The sequence below is a fragment of the Poecilia reticulata genome, chromosome 19, assembly GCF_904066995.2.
Source record: "Poecilia reticulata chromosome 19, P_reticulata-male-v2, whole genome shotgun sequence".
In the NCBI taxonomy this organism is placed as follows: domain Eukaryota; kingdom Metazoa; phylum Chordata; class Actinopteri; order Cyprinodontiformes; family Poeciliidae; genus Poecilia; species Poecilia reticulata.
The window spans coordinates 14,617,461-14,635,466 of record NC_088848.1 but is presented as its reverse complement, the minus strand read 5'-3'; the positions used below and the strand labels follow the sequence as shown (position 1 = coordinate 14,635,466).

Sequence of the window (18,006 nt, the reverse complement as noted above, 5' to 3'; positions counted from 1 at the left end):
GCCTTTTAAAGCAAAGGTCTCGGGGCTGGGGCCCAATTGGAAGGATTATCATTTGTCATCAGTCTACTTTGATATAAAAAAAAACCACGATGGAGAAAAATTCTGAACTTATTGAGGTGATTTGTGTGGGAATTTTAAAGGTGCTGCTCTAATCCTGACTGGGAATTAATTAAATGTGGAATTTTAAGGTATGCGTTTGTTAAGGTCTCACTTCGACTGAGTTGTTATCTGGATGGATTAAATATTGCGGAACAGTATTTACCTAGCAACAACACTTAGCTTAGAATGCAGGCATGATGATCACCCGTCCTATTAAAACTTCTTTTTTCGAAATTAGTGCAATAACAACTTTTTCTTAGCTTTCGATTTACCCCCGGATCCTTTCTTTGACTTTTACCAGTCAATCTTAAATCTATTAACTGGTCAATAGATTTAAGATTGACCAGTCAATCTTAAAAAAGTTACAGTTCTTGTATAACTGTAACTAAAATGAACAGCATCAAAACACATTTTCTTTTATATATGTGCCGTTTGAAGGAATATTTGTAAAAATGCCATTTTATTGTATAGGTATTAGTCCACACCCTGCCACCTACTGGCTGGACAGTGCATGAAAACAACAATGGCTCATAATAATAATGAAAAAAGAGACAGTTAATGTTTTATTACCATGTAAAAGGACTAGCTAAGTGTCTGTGCGGTAATGCGGTATCGGGTTTCTTTCAATGTGTAAAGCAGGGATGCATTCCTCAGCCAACACAGACACCTGTTGGAGGAATACCAGCTCTCCCTCTGGGGTGGCCGTTGTTGTTGTGTTTTTGGGAGTAAATCCTTCGGACTTTTATTTTTCATTTGGCATGTTTGAGGATGTCTCAGCTCAATGCTCTTTACTAACATGTGCAGCACTAGCTGAAATGTGTCGCATTGTTGAGATAATTAACAGTGTAAGGCTTACTGCTGATGAGTTTTGGGCGGTCGGTGCTTTCTGTGCATATCATAGGCCCATGTCGTGTACGACGTGAACGTTGTTATTCCAGTTAAAAATGGGAATGATTGTCTGTCTGATTTTCACACAAACAGAAGACTTTTTGATGGACAATTACCTTTGATGCTGTTTTTGACACTAATTTGAAGCTTTGTGCTCTGCCTTCATGGTAAATATGGATTGGGTGTTGCATCACGTTTCCAAACATGCTACAGCAGCTGATGTAAGCCTGCACGGTCTTTGCTGCAACAACTTTACGGCAATAGCTCACGACCTTAAAGAGTGTGGTTTGTCTATAAGCTATAATAGGCCTTTTTTATGCTTTTACATTTTGCACAGTGGAAGATTTAACTTTCCACTTGATCATCCCATATTTGCATTTATTCATGGAGTGCAGCCTAGTTATGGCGTCAATGTGAGCCATAATTTGAAACAATAAAAAATTACTAAAATGTTTTTCTCGTACTGTTTCTGTGATGTAAACTAATCTTAACAGGATCCATTTGATTTCTGGTCATAAGGAGCATAGAGTTCCTAATTCTCACCTATAGTGCAGTATTAGCCAGCTGTTTGTGGCACCGAAATGACTAGAGACCCAAGAAACATTTTCTTCATTTAAAAAGAGGCAAAGCTGGTATTTCTGAATACACACAAAAATTCGTAGTGTGTTATTGTGATACTCCTTTATTTAGAAATCCCTAAGAAAAATCATGTGACATAAACTACATTTAGAAGTCACATAATTACGAGACGGTGTGATTTAATTTTAGTTGCAAATGAATCAAAAGTATTGACTCAGAAGGGCTGAACTTAAATGCACAACATTCTTGTGAGGTTATGTCTTAAAAATATATATATATATAATTGTTCCTTAAGTTTATAATTTTATGTCACTTTGCGTTGATCTAGCAAATTCAAAAGAAATACAATTAAAACTGTGGTTGTAACTTCTCAAAATGTGAAAAGCATAACAAGGTTTTAGCGTCTTTTCAAGCCTATGTGAATATTTGGCCTCCTCTTTCTCCTCTTGGTGATTTTGGGTTTGAACCAACTAGTTTGCAGAGGCATTTTCATGTGATGTTTGCATGCTTTTTCAGTTTTCCAGATTTTCCTTACAATAAAATCTGATGCATGTGAAGTTACCAAGAGTTGACGAGTTAGCCTGAAGTGTTCAAATCCCAGTCTTTTTTGCTAGCCCTCGAATATATTGGCTACAAATGTCTATTTCACTATTGTGTTCTGAGCTAACTTAGGCTGGTGGAGGACTGACATTTAATCTGACCTTGGACAGTAATTTGAAAATGTATCAGTGCGTTGAAGGATTTGAGGTGACATTCAGTATTTTCAGGAAAGTATTAATTCAAAAAGTATCATAAACTTTGCCAATAGAATTACCCAGTTGCGCAGTGCATTTACTAAACTGGAATTCATGTTGGAATAATGGAGATCACGACCATATCATATCAATTGAATATCAATTCTTTCCCACCAGAGAGCTGGATGTTATTGTACACAGTGCTCTTGACCAGCAGATCTACGCACTTTATGACATTTTCCTTTTTTTCTTGTGTCTCCCTCGTTATTAACCAAAACCCCATTTAAAAAATTAAGGGAGCCTATTGCTAGTGATGCAAAGTATAGAAGGTTAAAACTGGTTTAAGGTTACCATTGTGCCTCGGTACATGATGCGTGAAGCTGTGGGTAACCATGTTTATTTGCTGTTTAAAGTACGTTTGTGTAAGAAGTACAATCATGCTGTATCCTTCGCTGGTTTGGACTGTGTTTTAGACACCGAGGGGACGCATGAGGGAATACATTGGTCATTAGCGCTTGATGCATGGGCCGAAACAGGCTCAGCTGTGAGACGATAACATGCAGGGACAACAATGGGCGACTGTAGCACTCTAAACACAGGACAAGGTGGCCTCATAAAGACACTGTTATGGATATAATTCTGTTCTGAGTGTCTTTGTTTTGTCCTTTTTCTGTAAAAGCCTTTCAGTGCTGCTGCTTAGCCTTTAGTTGAGCACACCTGCATAAGAGGAAATATTATATAAGTGTAAAGAAATACCAACAGAAGCGTCTTCTCTTCTACAGCTGTCATGCGTTTAACATACAACTGATTGGGGAAATTAAAAGCTTATAAATGTCCGTGCTTGTTTGTGTATAGAAAGCAGGAACAGTCCATTTACACAAAATTTAAAACAGATTTGACAATATCAGATTAAACTAACTATCTTACATGCTGGCTAAAGCATCACATCAAACTAATATACACAAAATAAACACATGGCAGATGACAGTAAAAGTTAAACGCTCCAGCTGCATCCGCAACTAAACATCCTTTTGTTATTTTGCCTCGTTTGGCTCAGACTCTGGAAGAAACTAAAAAGACAATTTTCTGTAAAATAAAACTGGTCTTTGTTTTACCTGATAAACTTTATGCTCACAAACAGCTGCTCAAGCTGTTGTCGTTTTCTTGACATAAACTTTATGTCTTCACCCCTCGGCTATGGCTTTGTTTATAGTGTTAAAATCAAGATTCCAACTCTATAACACAATGCAATAAAGTCAGTCTACGAAATGTTGTAAACCATTCAAATATTTATGTATTACAACAAACCCATTTCTGTTGGGTTTGTTAGGTTTTTTTTATTTTCTGTGATCTGTCATTTGTATACACCTACCTTTTAGGTCGATATATGTTTTTCCCCTTTGTTTAAGGGGAAAAACCCCCACATTTTTCTTAGTTTTTTTGCAGGCAGTCGGGTCAATAAACTCTTTTCTAAACAATCCACAGCAACCATTTGGGTCACCAGCAAAGAGGCTGGCTGTGCTCCAGTCAGGATAGAATGGGTGGTACTGTTCTTATAGCCGAGAGAGAGAGTGAAACAGACTGAAAGAATAAGAAGGGAGAGGCAGAGTGCACTTGAGTGGGTCACCAGACTAAACATAGCATTGCATGTTAGAGATGCATGGAGCGTCCCAGCTCACATCTGTAGCTTCGGCTCGAGAGCCACTCCTCTGCCATGCATATTTTACAGTCTCGCTGTGTCATCCGCTCAGCAGTGCTGTGAGTTTGAGAATTTGAATTTTTTTTTTGTTTCATACTCTTGGTTGTTCTCTTTGTTTCAAGAAGGACGACCCACTTATTGAGCAACATATGTGTCTGTGTTTGTTATATGCAAATTTAGGACATATTAATCTTTTTCTGTCGTCGTTCTCAAGTGTGTCCTATGTAAGTGGTGGGGTGCTAAGTGTGTTTGTGGGGCTTATAGCGCTTGCTGCTGAGAGTCTAAGAGTGCTGGAATCAGAAAGCCCTCTGAGGTATGGCTCTGCTGCAAATAATGCTGTGCAAAATATTCAATTATGCATGTTGGGTTTTTTTTCCAAACTGAGATACTTACGTGTGCACATGTCCGGCAGCCGTGCGAGACGGTTTGCTAACACCGTCTCGCAAAAAATATTGCATCGGCAAAACTTTAAATAAATAAATAAATAAATACATTTTTTTTTTTTTTTTTTACAGTAATGGTTCTGTTTTGGGTTTAATCAGAACTTAATAGAGAGGATGACGGCAAGAGCTCTATCTGAGCCAGCGATTTGTATTATCATTTTATAATAATATCATTACTGCGCCAGTTCTCCGGCTGTTGTGCAGTGATGTAACAGATGTGTGCTTGCAAATAGAACAGTGTGGTACTCAGAGGAGGGAAACCAAACCGCAGCATGTGGCAACTCTGATTTTCATCTCTTTTTTTATTTCCCACACCATGACTTCTTCAGAAATGCACAGTTGTAGGAGTGACAGAAAATTGAAAGGAAAAAAAAAAAAGAGTATCTATTTGTTGATGTTTCTGACGGCATAAACACTCTGTCACAGTGGTGGTCGGAGCTGTCACACCACTGACTGACTGAGGGGCTGTCGCCCCAAGCACCTACACGAATACAGTTGTTTTTTTTTGTTTTTTTACCCTCACTTACTAAAAACTCAAATGTTATCTTGATGCTGCTGTGCTGTCACAACTATTACTGACAAGTTCACCCTCAGTGTAAACAAAACTGATGTAAAGTGAAAAACAGACGTACAAAACGACTGATTCCCATTTTGTCACCTTGTACCTGCAAACTTCAGTGTGTTGATCAAGATTTTGTAGACACAACAGTAATAAATGACAATATATATATATATTTTTTTAAAGTTAAAAATTTGAATCTGAAAAAGTTGGTGTTGATATGAAGGTGAATCAAGCAAAAAAATAAAAATAAAAATCTGGACAAGCCCAGGAACAAAAGAAACTTTACAGTTCACAAAATGCTTGAAACACTCAGGAGAGTTGATGCCTGTTTTAGATCAAATCAAATTTATGCTGAATTTTATTACAATCTGTGGCAAGACCTGAAAATTGATGTCCACAGACACTCTCCATTTCAGTCTTGGGATAAGCAAAACTGTTGGAGATTTAGCTAAAAGGTTGTCTTTACAAATTAATAATCTGTTTGAATAGGAATAAAGGAATCTTTTACTTTTTCCATCATATTTCTTCTCACTGGAAGTAACAGGTTTTGAAATATTCCCGTCAGAGCTGTGAATCTGATATAAAATGAATCGAGCGAGCTTAAGATTGGGGTGATGGCAAAGAGGTCTTCCAACATCTTGCCAAAGAAATGATCTAAATACTCGAAACGTATACAAATCTGTTCAGCAGTTTCAATAAGGGTTCAATTACTGTAATTTCAGTAAATAGCTTTCCTTTAATTATAAGGAACAGTGTAATTTTTAACTTGCAGTTATTAATATTTTATTTGGAGATATATTTTTTAATTAATATTCCTTTTATGTTGTGGTTTTATCTTCTGAGAGATTCTTGTCTCATTTCCTAAAAGAAACACAATTCTTCACTAGCTGAAGATCTGACTTTTCCAGGGGTGCATTTGTTTACAAATTTGTAAAATTTGTAAACAAGCAACACTTAATGTCTGTATATGAAATTCAAATCAAGTGAAACACCCCAAGGTTTCTGCTTGCGACATTTTAAAATGTTGAAAAGTTAAAACGTGTGAGAACGCTCTTCAGTGGATCACGTTTGTTAAATTACATTTTGCTTTTAAGCTTCTGACGTCGCATTCTTCAACATCCTAACAAAATGGAACCATTATCTCAATCGACTGGGCCACAAAAGAGTTTTAAGACGCTGCCAAACTAAACAAACAAAAATAAATCAGGCTCCATAGGGTGTTTAAGAGTTTTATTTTATGCCGCTGTAATCCACCCTATAGATTTTGAAAAGGGTAAAGGGAGTCATAAGCAGGGGCCAAGCTATAATTAAAGACTAGCATGTAAAGGGCAGCATTAGGCCACAATGATGGTAACTTAACAGGCAATTAAATTTGTTTTCCCACTGGGAGGTTAAACACCAAGCATGCCCAGACATGTAGGTCCTGTTTTCGACTTTTTAATTCTGTATTGTGTCGGTATGAATTTAAGTTGTTAACCTTATAAACATTAGAAGAAAAATGTCTTCGTCTTTGCACTGTCACAAATTACGAGAGGGGACTTGTAAAACTAGAAGCTACTTTTGCTGTTGAAATGAAATTAAATGAAATTAAATTAAATTAAATACACTTGAACAGAAAGAAGCAGGTTTTCTAAAATTGAGGAAACGTCGATACTTAAATAAGAAATGGAGGAAGTCAAATGTTTTTGGATTAGATAAAAGCTGTTCAAGTTATTAATTCAAAGATAAACAGTTAATATAATAAATTGTGGTAGTTCTACATAGACAAACATAAATGGATAGGATATACATATATATATATATATACAAATACATTTAATTCATATTTACTACATAAATTATTTATGACAAACAGTAAATTGATCTCATTTTAATTGATATTTTTTATGTAATAAGTCCATTAATGAATCTGAATGTATCTTTTTAATGGTAATCTAGATAACACTTAACATGTACTAATTAAATTGAATTATGATTGTATAAATTCAGTTAGTAAAATAAAAATGTAATATGTTTTATAATTTCTATGGCTACATTAATTTTAGCATGGCTTTATTTATTCAACTCGTTTGAAACTTTATTTCTATTAAATATTGCAGAGAAATCGAAGCAGATACATTAATTGAATAGCAACTTTACGTTTGGTTGTAGTTTTTATTTGTTCCATTTATTACAGACTGAATAACTAATGCTGCCTTCACCTACAATTTTAATTTGGCAAATAAAACAGTTTTTATAGCTTATTTATTTAAGCACTTATATGCTGCCTCGGTGGCTTTCCGAGCTCCACATGGTGTCCTTATGTGCGACAATAATAAACAAACTGGGCATAAAACATTAATTATTGCAGAAATCTCTGTGGTCAGGCTGTGCAGTTTCTGCTGGTACTCCTTGTTCTCTCTGAGGTTGAGCCCGACCACCCTACACACTCTTTGAACTGCAAACACCTCCGACGTTAACAGACTGCACAACCTGACTGTGTGTCGCGCACGGTCTTTAATGGGACCGTGTTCTTCCTTCACCTTCCATCCCCTCCCGTCTGAGCGGGCATGTCTCCAACATGCCTTTCAAACTTTGCTGGCGCGGTTTCAACTGTGCGTCTGATGTGCTGTGTGTTGATGTGCCCGTGGAGTGGTTCTACTCCTCTCCTTTGTCAGTGTGGGGTTTCCCCCATGTGTAGCCATGTAATTGGAGGGCTTTAAGGGGCTTATTTGTGTATTTCCCGCAGAGTCATTTTCCTGCTGTTGAATTTAGCTTGAGAGCACGGTCAAAAGCAAGGCTTTTACTGTTAAAATACACCCAATTACTTGCATAAAAGGCCTCCTAATAGTATCGGCTTTGAGTGCTCCATTGCTCTGTGAAAACACTCTTGTTTCTTTCTAGTTTTTTAGAGCGCAGATGGCTGGCGAAGACGGTTCACACAGATGAGCTTACATTGTCTCTTTGGCTTTTTGCGTATGAATTTTGGATCATCAGTCTCTGTTATGGACAACTACAATATAGAGCAATTTTTATCTGTTTTTAGCCCAGTCAAAAACTCATACTGGCCTTGCTAAGGCCTTCTGTCTCACAATTAGAGCTTGGGCCAAACTGGGTGCTCGACTGGACAATGATACCGCACCAGCAGCGAATCTAAAACAGAATGTTTATTTATGAAAATAATCAAGATGTTGCCGTGTCCTGGTCAAAGACCACGCCTCGGCTTCAGGAAATTGCTGCGGTGGCTCATTAGAGCGAGGCAGAAACTCAATAGGTGGATAAAGTTGTGCAGACACTGGGAACCTCACGCTACCTTGTGTGTATGTAACTTTCCCGTGACTGCTTAACAAACAAACCCGGTGGTCTCATTGTAAAACAGAAAATTTGTCAAAGTCTGATTTCCTTTTCTGTCTCTTTTATCATCCCTCAGGTGGCTCAATGGCCCTAAGAGGAAGAGGAAGAACAGCCAATGTTCGGTGAAGAGTATGACTGGTGAGTTACTGATTTAATCTTCTACGGCCCACGGATCCTTAAACCAGAGAATAAAAGCTGTCCAGATGCAGATAGATGTTTTGTTTTTAAAAAAAACTAAACAAATAAGTGATGAATGTAACATTTATTTATTTTTTATCATTTCTATAGGAAAGCTCCTCACAATGAATCTAGGCAGCTGTGCAATTGTACAAAGGTTGGTGGTAGCTTTTTCAAAGCTGCCTTGTGGACGTTTTGCTTTCAGAAATGGAGAAAAAATATTTTGGGCATCTGCCGTTGGTAGACAATAGCCCTCTGCTTCGTCTGCCTCTGCGTTGGTCAGTGTTTATTGTGAGCGTGACGGCTCCAAATCCTCAGAACCGAGGGAGAGAGGCAAACAGGCTAAGAAAGACGCTAAGAATCACGGTGGGAGGAACAGCTTTATTTAGGAAAATAAAGCACCAGATATGTTTTTGTTTTCCCTCCAAGCCGGCATATGTTTTGAATCACCTGCCTCGCTGCTGGATGGCCCATTAATGCCATCATTTTGAGCCTCTCTCTCTTCAGGTTGCTCTTGTAAAAGAGTCTTCTTTACTGGTGTTACGGTAAAGGTTTTGAGAAGAAAACACACACACAAAAAACACTTTGCTTCAGCTCATCTTTTGTTGGAAGCGCAGCAAGCGCGTATGCAGCTCATGGAAGTGTAGCTCGGCACGATGCGAACAACACTGGCAGTTCACAGGTTTTCCCAAATTGACATTGAATTGGAGAAAAAAATGAATTGCAATTGCATTGATGAGTCGATATTTTTATCCACCCCTGCTTGTGAGTTTTCAGCTCGAGGAGCTGCGATCGTGGAAACCAAAAGGTGTGGGTTGCAACCTAGCGGCCGTGAGGATTTCTTCCTGGAAGTTTACCCGGACTTTACTCCGCGTGTCGATCCTCGTGTGCACTCTCCAAACGCATTCAGTGCTTTAAATACGAGCAAAGTTGCTGCCCACCATCCTCAGCACCTTATCTCCATCAGACTCTGCTCAAGTTTCTCAAAAAAGATGGACACTAGAGTATGATTAATGTCTCTGACCTGCAGGAACAGTTGTCGTTGCTTTGGGTCATGCCACGCTCGTTTCGCAGTCTTATATTACGCCTTAGAGTTCATAATCAGTCCAGTAACTACCACCACTTCAGATGATGGATTCAGCAGAGCTCTTGTGAGATGTTTAAAGCCTGGGATATTAATTGAAATCCTGCTTTTTCATCACCGCATATCCTGAAATATGTGTAGGATCTAACATCAAGACAGGATAATAAGCCTTTTCAAATTAGGAGCTCATTAATTTTTTTTCTTAACATTATAAGCACGGGTAATCGCTTATTATGCTATTAAAGTTTTATTGTATAGTTCATACAGCAGCAGGGGATTAGTGTGTGTAGTCAGGATTATCCCCTAATGTCCTCGGTGTTTACAGTCTCGGATGTCGTCCCGCCCGGGCTCCCGTTGTGTCAGGACCTCAGAGAAAGAACCACGAGACTCCGTCAGACACCCGATCCATTCCGTTCCGATCCAAACAAAGAAAGCAGCTGTTCTGGCGCGAACTTCGTGAAGGCCGAGTATCTATCTGGGCTCTGCCTCTGCAGCAGCGACCCTCGTCGATGTCTCTTGAGTTTCCTGTTCCAAAAAAAAAAAAGGGGGTGGGGGGCACTGCCACATCCAGAGAGCTGCAGCGGTATTGATTTTGGGCTTAGCTTCCGAAAGCAGCCACAGACTAGCTTTGGGATCGGTCTACCACTGTTCGGCCCTGCCAAGGCAGCAGCACTGACATTTCTCTCACAGGCTTGCCTCTCTTGATGTTCTCCTTATCTTTTTCCCTCATGCTTTTCTGAGCTTCTATATTTTCTTCTTCAGTTCTGGGCTCTTTTTTTTTTTTCTGTCTAAACTCTTATTACAATCCCCGGTGGGGTTTTATCAGCTTGAACTCAGTGGTATTTGTTCAAATCGATTTGGCTTGAAATGTGACTTGTTGTGCCCCCTTGGCACTCACTCTTGCCTCTCTTTCCCACCATCCTCTTCTTGCACTGCCCCTCCTTCTTCTCCTCCTCCTCATCCTCTTCCTCATGTAGAATCTGTAGCAAAGCCAAAAAGCAGGGCGCAACTGACACTGCCAGTCACAGCTCTCAACACGCCTCAATACAAACAGGCACACAGCTGCAGTGCTGCTGTATCCACTGGAGAGTAAAGAAGGAAAGGCTCTTTATTTAATAATCTGTTTGAATAAGTTAAAGCCAGACAAAGAATTGGGTCACTTTTTGACCACGTGTGACCTCACCCGTTCTCATCGCTGCACTTTTGGAGTTTACAGACATGCAAAAAAAAAAAAAAAAAAGCTAAGATGTTGCACGAATCTCAGGTTTTTATCAGTGTATTCAGGTTCTCCGATTCTTCTGTCTGGATGTAATCTGAGACTCTACAGGGGCCAAACCGTCTGCTGGAGCACTCTGCTACCCTCCCTTCTTTTTCCCTTCATGTTTGGGGTTGTTATCGTACCATAAAAGAGGTCTGCCCGCCTCAGTCCTGATACAGTGTGATATGCGTCGGAAGGAGCTGAACATTTCTGAGCAGTCGCGGTGCTAAAAGCGCTTGCTGAAGCCGCTTAGTTTGTGTACGTTTGTGCCCACGCCGACTTTATTTGCGACTTGCACTGGACCGTTTCCTCCCCTCCCAGCTGCTCGGCCACGTATACGGCACATGAAATGCCTGGAAATCTGCTATTTCCTGTGTTTCTGAGCAAACTCCTCGGTTCTCCCCCAGTCTCGGAGGCGGCATAGGAGGAGAACGAGCTGTTCCGTTCCCAACCTATGACTTATTCCCTGTGTCAAAACAAGCGTAACTAGTTCCATAAAGTTCACATCCAATTAAACCCATTAAAGATATTTTTGAAAGGTTTTAATTAGATTTCTGAAAGTTAAATTAGGAGTAGAGAGGGAGCATTTAAAGTTGGGGTTCCTCGCACGGTGCTCGTTCTGGTTTAAATAGCCGTCCTGATGTGATGAGCCCTTTATGTTTGTGCTTGTGTTCCTTCTTCTTTCAGGGTACATCCCCAGCTACCTCGAAAAGGATGAGCCATGCGTGGTGTGTGGCGACAAGGCCACAGGGTACCACTACCGCTGCATTACCTGCGAGGGCTGCAAGGTACGCGTCCTCAGAGACGCTCACCTCCGTCAGTTATCTGTAGCTTCTTTTTATTTGTACTCATGTTGCAGGCCAAGGCTTTTCTCAGCATAAAAGTATAAGTGATCTCTACATGCATAGGAGAGATTATGTTTTGGATGTGATTCACATAAGAAGAATTCAATAAAAGTAAAAAAAAAAAAAATTTTAAAACTCAGACAGGCTGAAAATCAGCTTATTTGGATCTGTGGATCAGATACAAGATTATAGGAAATGTATTCCTTCGTGGAAGCTAAGATAAAATAACTAAGGCTTGATGTAAGGTTTTTACACCATACTGTGTGTTAATGTTTCTCACAAACGAGACCAGCAGGAGGACTGACTGATCCTGACTTTACAGAGCTGTCGTAGGACGTGGGATTTAAGGTTTTCATCTCATCTTGTCCTTTTCTTGTCCTCCATCGCTTTAATTTCTGCCTTCTCTGTTTCCCGTCAGGCCTCTGCCGTACGCGACCGACTCTCACTCTGCCTGAAGCGTTCATTCATTCATCCGTCTCCCTCTCTCTCTCTCTCTGTGCTTTTCGTCGCGCCTGCAGGGTTTCTTTCGTAGGACCATTCAAAAGAACCTCCACCCCACCTACTCCTGCAAATACGATGGCTGCTGCATCATTGACAAGATCACCCGCAACCAGTGCCAGCTGTGTCGCTTTAAGAAGTGCATCTCAGTGGGAATGGCCATGGACTGTGAGTGCAAAGACTTTTCCGCGTTCTGTCACTCGACAAACATGAACTTCAATGTATTTTATTGGAATTTTTAATCCTGGTAAAGTAAAACAAAAGTTTAATAGTTTCACTTTTTCTTTAAACAAAAAAATTAGAAAATAATGGCACACATTTGTATTCGGCCCCTATTAATAATCTGTTACCTTTAAGTACAATCCCGAATTCCTGTTTACAGTTTCCCACAACCCAATTAGGTAAAGCAGACTTTACGCCATCCTGAAAATGTCATATTAGGTGCTGAGAAAGACTTGGGACTGAGGTGGAGGTTGACCCTCTACAAGGTCAATGTCTCTAATTATATGTCCAGAGTTACAATGGAGCCGCATAGATGAAAGCATATTTATGTGTCCAAGTGAAAGTTTGTGCAAAAGCATGAAAATAGATGCTTTCCATTTATTCAGGCTGATCTTGAGCTATTATACAAAGGCCTTATTAAAATCTCATGAAACATGAGTTTGTTGGCAGAATTTGAACATATTTAAGAAATGTAGATGCTGGTACACATTTAGAAAATTGTATTTTCAGAAATACACTTTTTTTTGTATTTTCGGGGAAAAAAGTCATAGTAAAGTTTGGATTGGAAACTTTAACTCACAAGTTATTGTGGTTGAAATGTGTTTTCTAGTAAAAAAAAAGAACTCTACCTTTAAACTAAACCTAAATGCTTTTCTCTTTTCCTACCCAGTGGTCCTGGATGACTCAAAGCGGGTGGCCAAACGGCGCCTTATTGAGGAGAACAGGGAGAAACGCAAAAAGGAGGAGATGGTGAAGACCCTGCAGACCCGTCCAGAGCCCACTGTGGCCGAGTGGGACCTGATCCGGCTGGTGACGGAGGCCCATCGGCATACCAACGCTCAGGGCGCACAGTGGAAACAGAACCGCAAATTCCTGGTAAGAACACATTGCTCTGGTTTTCATGTTTGTTTTTTTTTGTCCAGATAACTCCACTTTCTTTTAGATGTACAACATTTCTGACACTCAAATGCAAAAAAAAAATAAAAAATTATTCCAAGGGAGTCTCTCCTCTAAGGGTCGGATCTTGCTGCGGGGTAGGAGTTTGGCTCTGAAAGTGTTTGAAGGTGCATAAAAGCTGAATGCTTCAGATAATCCTGAGCCAAAACACAAGGTCACAGCCTGAGTTTGTGTGAGGTGCGAAGCCTTATAGGACAAACCTGAGAGAAGCAGGAACAAAAGAGTGTGCATGCACTTGTTTTTGTTACCAGTCAAAGCATGAACAGGTTCAGCTCTCTTACGTACAACAAATGTATAATATTTTAGAAGGCTTTTCAGTCTAATAAGGCCAGGAGACCAGAAGCAAATCTGTATAGTAACATTTTGAAAGTTATTCATTTACTCATTTAAATAGACTTTTTTTATATATATAGTTTTACATTTGTATCTCGTTCATTCACCCTTTTTAAAATTTGCTCATGAAAAAAAATGTGACTTTTGTATTTGACAGGCGACGTGCCAGCATTTGATTAGTTTATCATCAGTGTCCACATCACGCCTGGGCTTCAGCGGGTCTCTGCTGAGACTGTAAACTCAGCTTATTATATTGATTTGCATCAGTCTCTGTGAATTAAGGTGGTGATAACGTTTTGATTTGAAAAACGTCCACTTAGAAGAAAGGAGGAAGAATTAAAAGTCGAAAGTAATTGAATTCAATTTATTTTTTGGGGAATGAATGCATGATGTTTCCTTGTCCCCATGAGATAAAGTATATAGATAAGGAATTTGTTTGATTTTTCACTTCCTTATTTCTAAAAAAGAAAAGTAAAAACAAATAAGTGTCTTTCCGCTGCTGTTGCTGCGGCTGCTGCTGCTACTGGAGTGAGTTGTGGTTTACTTTATCTGCTGTGTGTATGACACCACCTTTTGACGTGTTGCTGTTGACTCACACATTCGGCGTAAGGGATGTTGTTTCCGGTGAGTCCACTAACTCGAGTTAGTGAATCAAATCCAACCAATCGGCCGAGTCTGCTGTATTTCTGCCGATTCAGGAACTCTCTGGCTCTTCTTGACAACCCACATTCTTCAGTGTGGATTCTGTTTCTGAGTGAAAAAAGCTCAAAGTTAACTGTTTTTCAGTGCTGGTGAGGCCCCCGCCATGAAATATGCTGACTTTGAACATGCTGTCAGCCTCTCGGAAATCTCAAAGTTAAGGTGCTTTCCCTTGAATGGCAACAGAGAAGCCACTGTTTTATGTAATGCCAGCAACGCTAACAATACTAATAGCTTTACTCAGCAGTGTGATATCTGTTTAAAAGTCAAAGCTAAGATTACTAGTAGCGCTTTCAAACAGCTGGATGCATCCAGAATGAGCTTCTATGAAACAAGAACTGTGGGAGTAGTTTTTCACTTTAAGTGTTGGATCATCTTGTACACACCGTCCTTCTCAGTTTTCTGTCCTGTTCTCTGAGCCAAATAAAACATAAAACCTCTCCACAACCCTTCAGTGCACAGAAATCTCCTGTTTTTCACAGGTCCTAAACTTTAAACTGTTGCTCTTAGGAACATTTGCCAAATATTGAATCTGAATCCCTGTTTTCAGTCTTTGCAATTAGAAACAGAAACAGATCCAATTTAAGGCCCATTGAACATCTGCTTTTAGTTCAGCGCAGAATAAGTTAAAAAAAAAAGAAAAAGAAAAAAAAACACTTTCCATAACACAGACCTGGAGGTTCCCAGAGGAGATCTCATCATCCTGTCAGATGTTGTGTGCATTGTGTTTATAATTTTTGGCTTCGAACTGTTGAACTTTTTATCTCATCTTAAAAAAAAAGACAAAAATAAAACATCTGTTTATCATTGGGAATTATGTATATTCACACATTTTTTGGTTTGATTCGTGATCCATGATGCAAAAATCGTGGCAAAGCACCTTTTATTTATTTATGAAATTAGCTTTGAACTTGACTCATTGTGAGTGACCAGTTTTATGAAACGGACGTACAATAAGCTCATTATGAAAAAAAGTTTCCAGAGTTAATGTATCTGATAATAGGTGAACAGTTCAGCACTTTAATGGTGAAACTGCAACAATAAGGTTCCTCCCCACTCCTCTGCCAGTAAATCTGTTGAACTTTATTCACACTTCGATCCATGTATCATTTACAAGATGCTAATTTTTATTTCTCTGATTGATTGATTGATTTCTTTAATTCACTTTAAGTCCTTTTCTTTTCATTTTATTTTTTGCTCCGTCTGTGTCCTTTGGACATAAACAAAGAGGTCTTGAAATATTATGTATTATCTTGTGTTTTTAACTTCAATAATCTCAATGTATGCATTAAAAAATGCCACGAATTTTCTGAAACCTAATCATGGGTCAGAAAGTCCCCCAGACAGGAATCCAAATTAAGACTGGTGCTGTTGGAACATTTTTAGAATAACATTTAGCTGGAGCTTCAGCTTTGTGTTGGAAAACTAGGGAGTTCGGTAGACAGCGTCAAAAGTACTGGGTGGAAAGTAAGCACTGGTATAAATTACTCCTAAATGTCCTAGTGTAGTTTGTTTTGAGCTCTAATGGATCGTGCTCCCCAACTGCCCATAAATCTAGGATTACATTCTGACTCACCGAGCAAGAGGAAACTCTGTGTGAAGGTCACCGTGAGACACTTTGGTATTTTTCAGTCCGTAAATCTGCTAAAAACATCTTTTCATTCAAACGTTCACATTATTCTTGGTTTTGATTACACTTTCTTCCTTTCATTTGTTTTGTTTTCTTTCTTATTTCTTCCTTTCTCGTATCATTCTCATTCTTTTTTCCTCCATTCTATTGTTTCTTCTTTCCTTCCTTCTTTTCTCCCTCATTTTTTCCTTCCTTGTCTCATAAATTCCATCCTTTCTTTCCATCCTTGTGCCTTTTTGTTTTTCTTTTCTGTCATTCCTTATGTTCTTCCTCTTTCTGTCTTTACATCCCTTCTTTCCATCCTCTATTTACTTCCCTATATCTTTTCCTTCCTCTTTTTGTGCATTCTTTCTTCTCTCTTCCTCGTCTTCCTACACTGTGTCCTTTCTTTGCACCTTCATTCTTTCCTTGCCGTCTTCCTCTCCCGGTTCTCTTCCCTTTTTCATTCATTCCATTCCATACACATGTCCTTCCTTCTGTCCTTCCATAGTCATAAATCGATGGTGCACTGATAGAGAAGTGTACTTTAAAATGTAATCTGAAAAGTTGAGTCTGGGAAAGTGTGGAGTTTTTACGCAATTAATGGGTGGGAACTTTGTAGCAGTCCACCTTTTTTTTTATTTTTTATTGAAAATAAGACCCAAGAAGAGACAAAGAAGTAAGCTTGCTTTCCCCATAAATCCTAAAACAGACATTTTCTATTAGTTCTATCGAGGCTCCTCGATTATTTTAGAAATCGGACTGATTTGAAAGTAGAAAAAGCACCGTGATTAATCCCCATCAGCTTCCAAAAGTTTTTCCCTGCATTAATCTAGGTAATCTGCAGAGCTTACTATGAAGACTTCTTTTTTTGCTTATTGCTGCCATTTTTTAGGTTCTCCATGCTTTTCTAATCACACTGGGGTTAAGGATGAACTTTGCACAGACAAAAAGCCATTAAACAACGTAAAATATGACAGAAAGACTGCGGAAGGAGTGTTATGCTTTCAGTATGTATAACCTGCAGCTGATTCTCCTGCCTCTCCCTTGACAGCTATTTTCTCAACAGTGATGTAAAAATTTGTCCCTGACCTCCACCTACAAAATACTGTGCTTAGTTTTTGGCTCTTTCACAGCATCCATCTCCGTCTTCCATGATTGATGACTTACTCTGTTTGCGACGATTATTCTCATGCTTTAGTTTTATCCTGCTCTTGGCCGGAGCCCAACTTAAATTAACTGCTATAGCTTTTGACACATGCTTTATTCAGTGGAAGGCGACACAATATGTATCATTATCACACCTCAATTTACGCAGATTTCTGAATGCAAGCCCTTGACTTTTCCCCATTTGTCACATTAAACCCTGAAACAAAAGTGTATTTTATTGAGATTTTATGTGATAGACCAAGATAAAGTGGAGCGCAATTATGAAGAAGAAGAAGATGAATGATAAATTATGTGTGGTTGTCAAATAAATTAAAAAACAAAACTGGAAAAGTTTGGTTTGCAATTATTTTGAGGTGAGACATCATCAAATGTGCTTCATTGTCACAAGAGCTCAAGCCAAAGGAATTTGTCAAACCAATTAGTAATTAAAAGTACAAAAATTATTAGCCTTAACTATGCACCGCAAAGGCAAACAAAAGCAGCACAAGGCTCTTATAGGATCTTGATGAAGGTTTTGATCCTTGAAAGGTAAGTTTTGACAGTTACCCCTGAAAATCGAGATCTTTAAGAATGTCCTATCCGGGTTTTACAGATATCTCTTCAGGATTGTTTAACACCCAGCGCTAATCGCTGCCTTTTTTTCTTAATGCAGCCAGAGAAGATTGGCCAATCTCCGGTTGCCCCGACGTCCGACGGAGACAAGGTGGACCTGGAAGCCTTCAGCGAATTCACCAAGATCATCACCCCTGCCATCACACGAGTAGTCGACTTTGCCAAAAAACTGCCCATGTTCTCTGAGGTGAGGGAAGGCTGATCA

At 39.1% G+C, this 18,006-nt stretch overlaps 1 protein-coding gene across 2 annotated transcripts in view; it reads left to right on the top strand.

Moving 5' to 3' along the window:
* thrab (thyroid hormone receptor alpha b) overlaps nucleotides 1-18,006 on the top strand; it is a 135,109-nt gene that overhangs the window by 97,191 nt on the left and 19,912 nt on the right. For both annotated transcript variants that reach the window (XM_081600261.1, XM_081600260.1), the window contains 5 exons: nucleotides 8,414-8,475; nucleotides 11,544-11,644; nucleotides 12,220-12,367; nucleotides 13,092-13,297; nucleotides 17,842-17,988. In XM_081600261.1, the coding sequence (XP_081456387.1) occupies nucleotides 8,414-8,475; nucleotides 11,544-11,644; nucleotides 12,220-12,367; nucleotides 13,092-13,297; nucleotides 17,842-17,988 (664 nt within the window). The remainder of the gene's footprint in view (nucleotides 1-8,413; nucleotides 8,476-11,543; nucleotides 11,645-12,219; nucleotides 12,368-13,091; nucleotides 13,298-17,841; nucleotides 17,989-18,006) is intronic.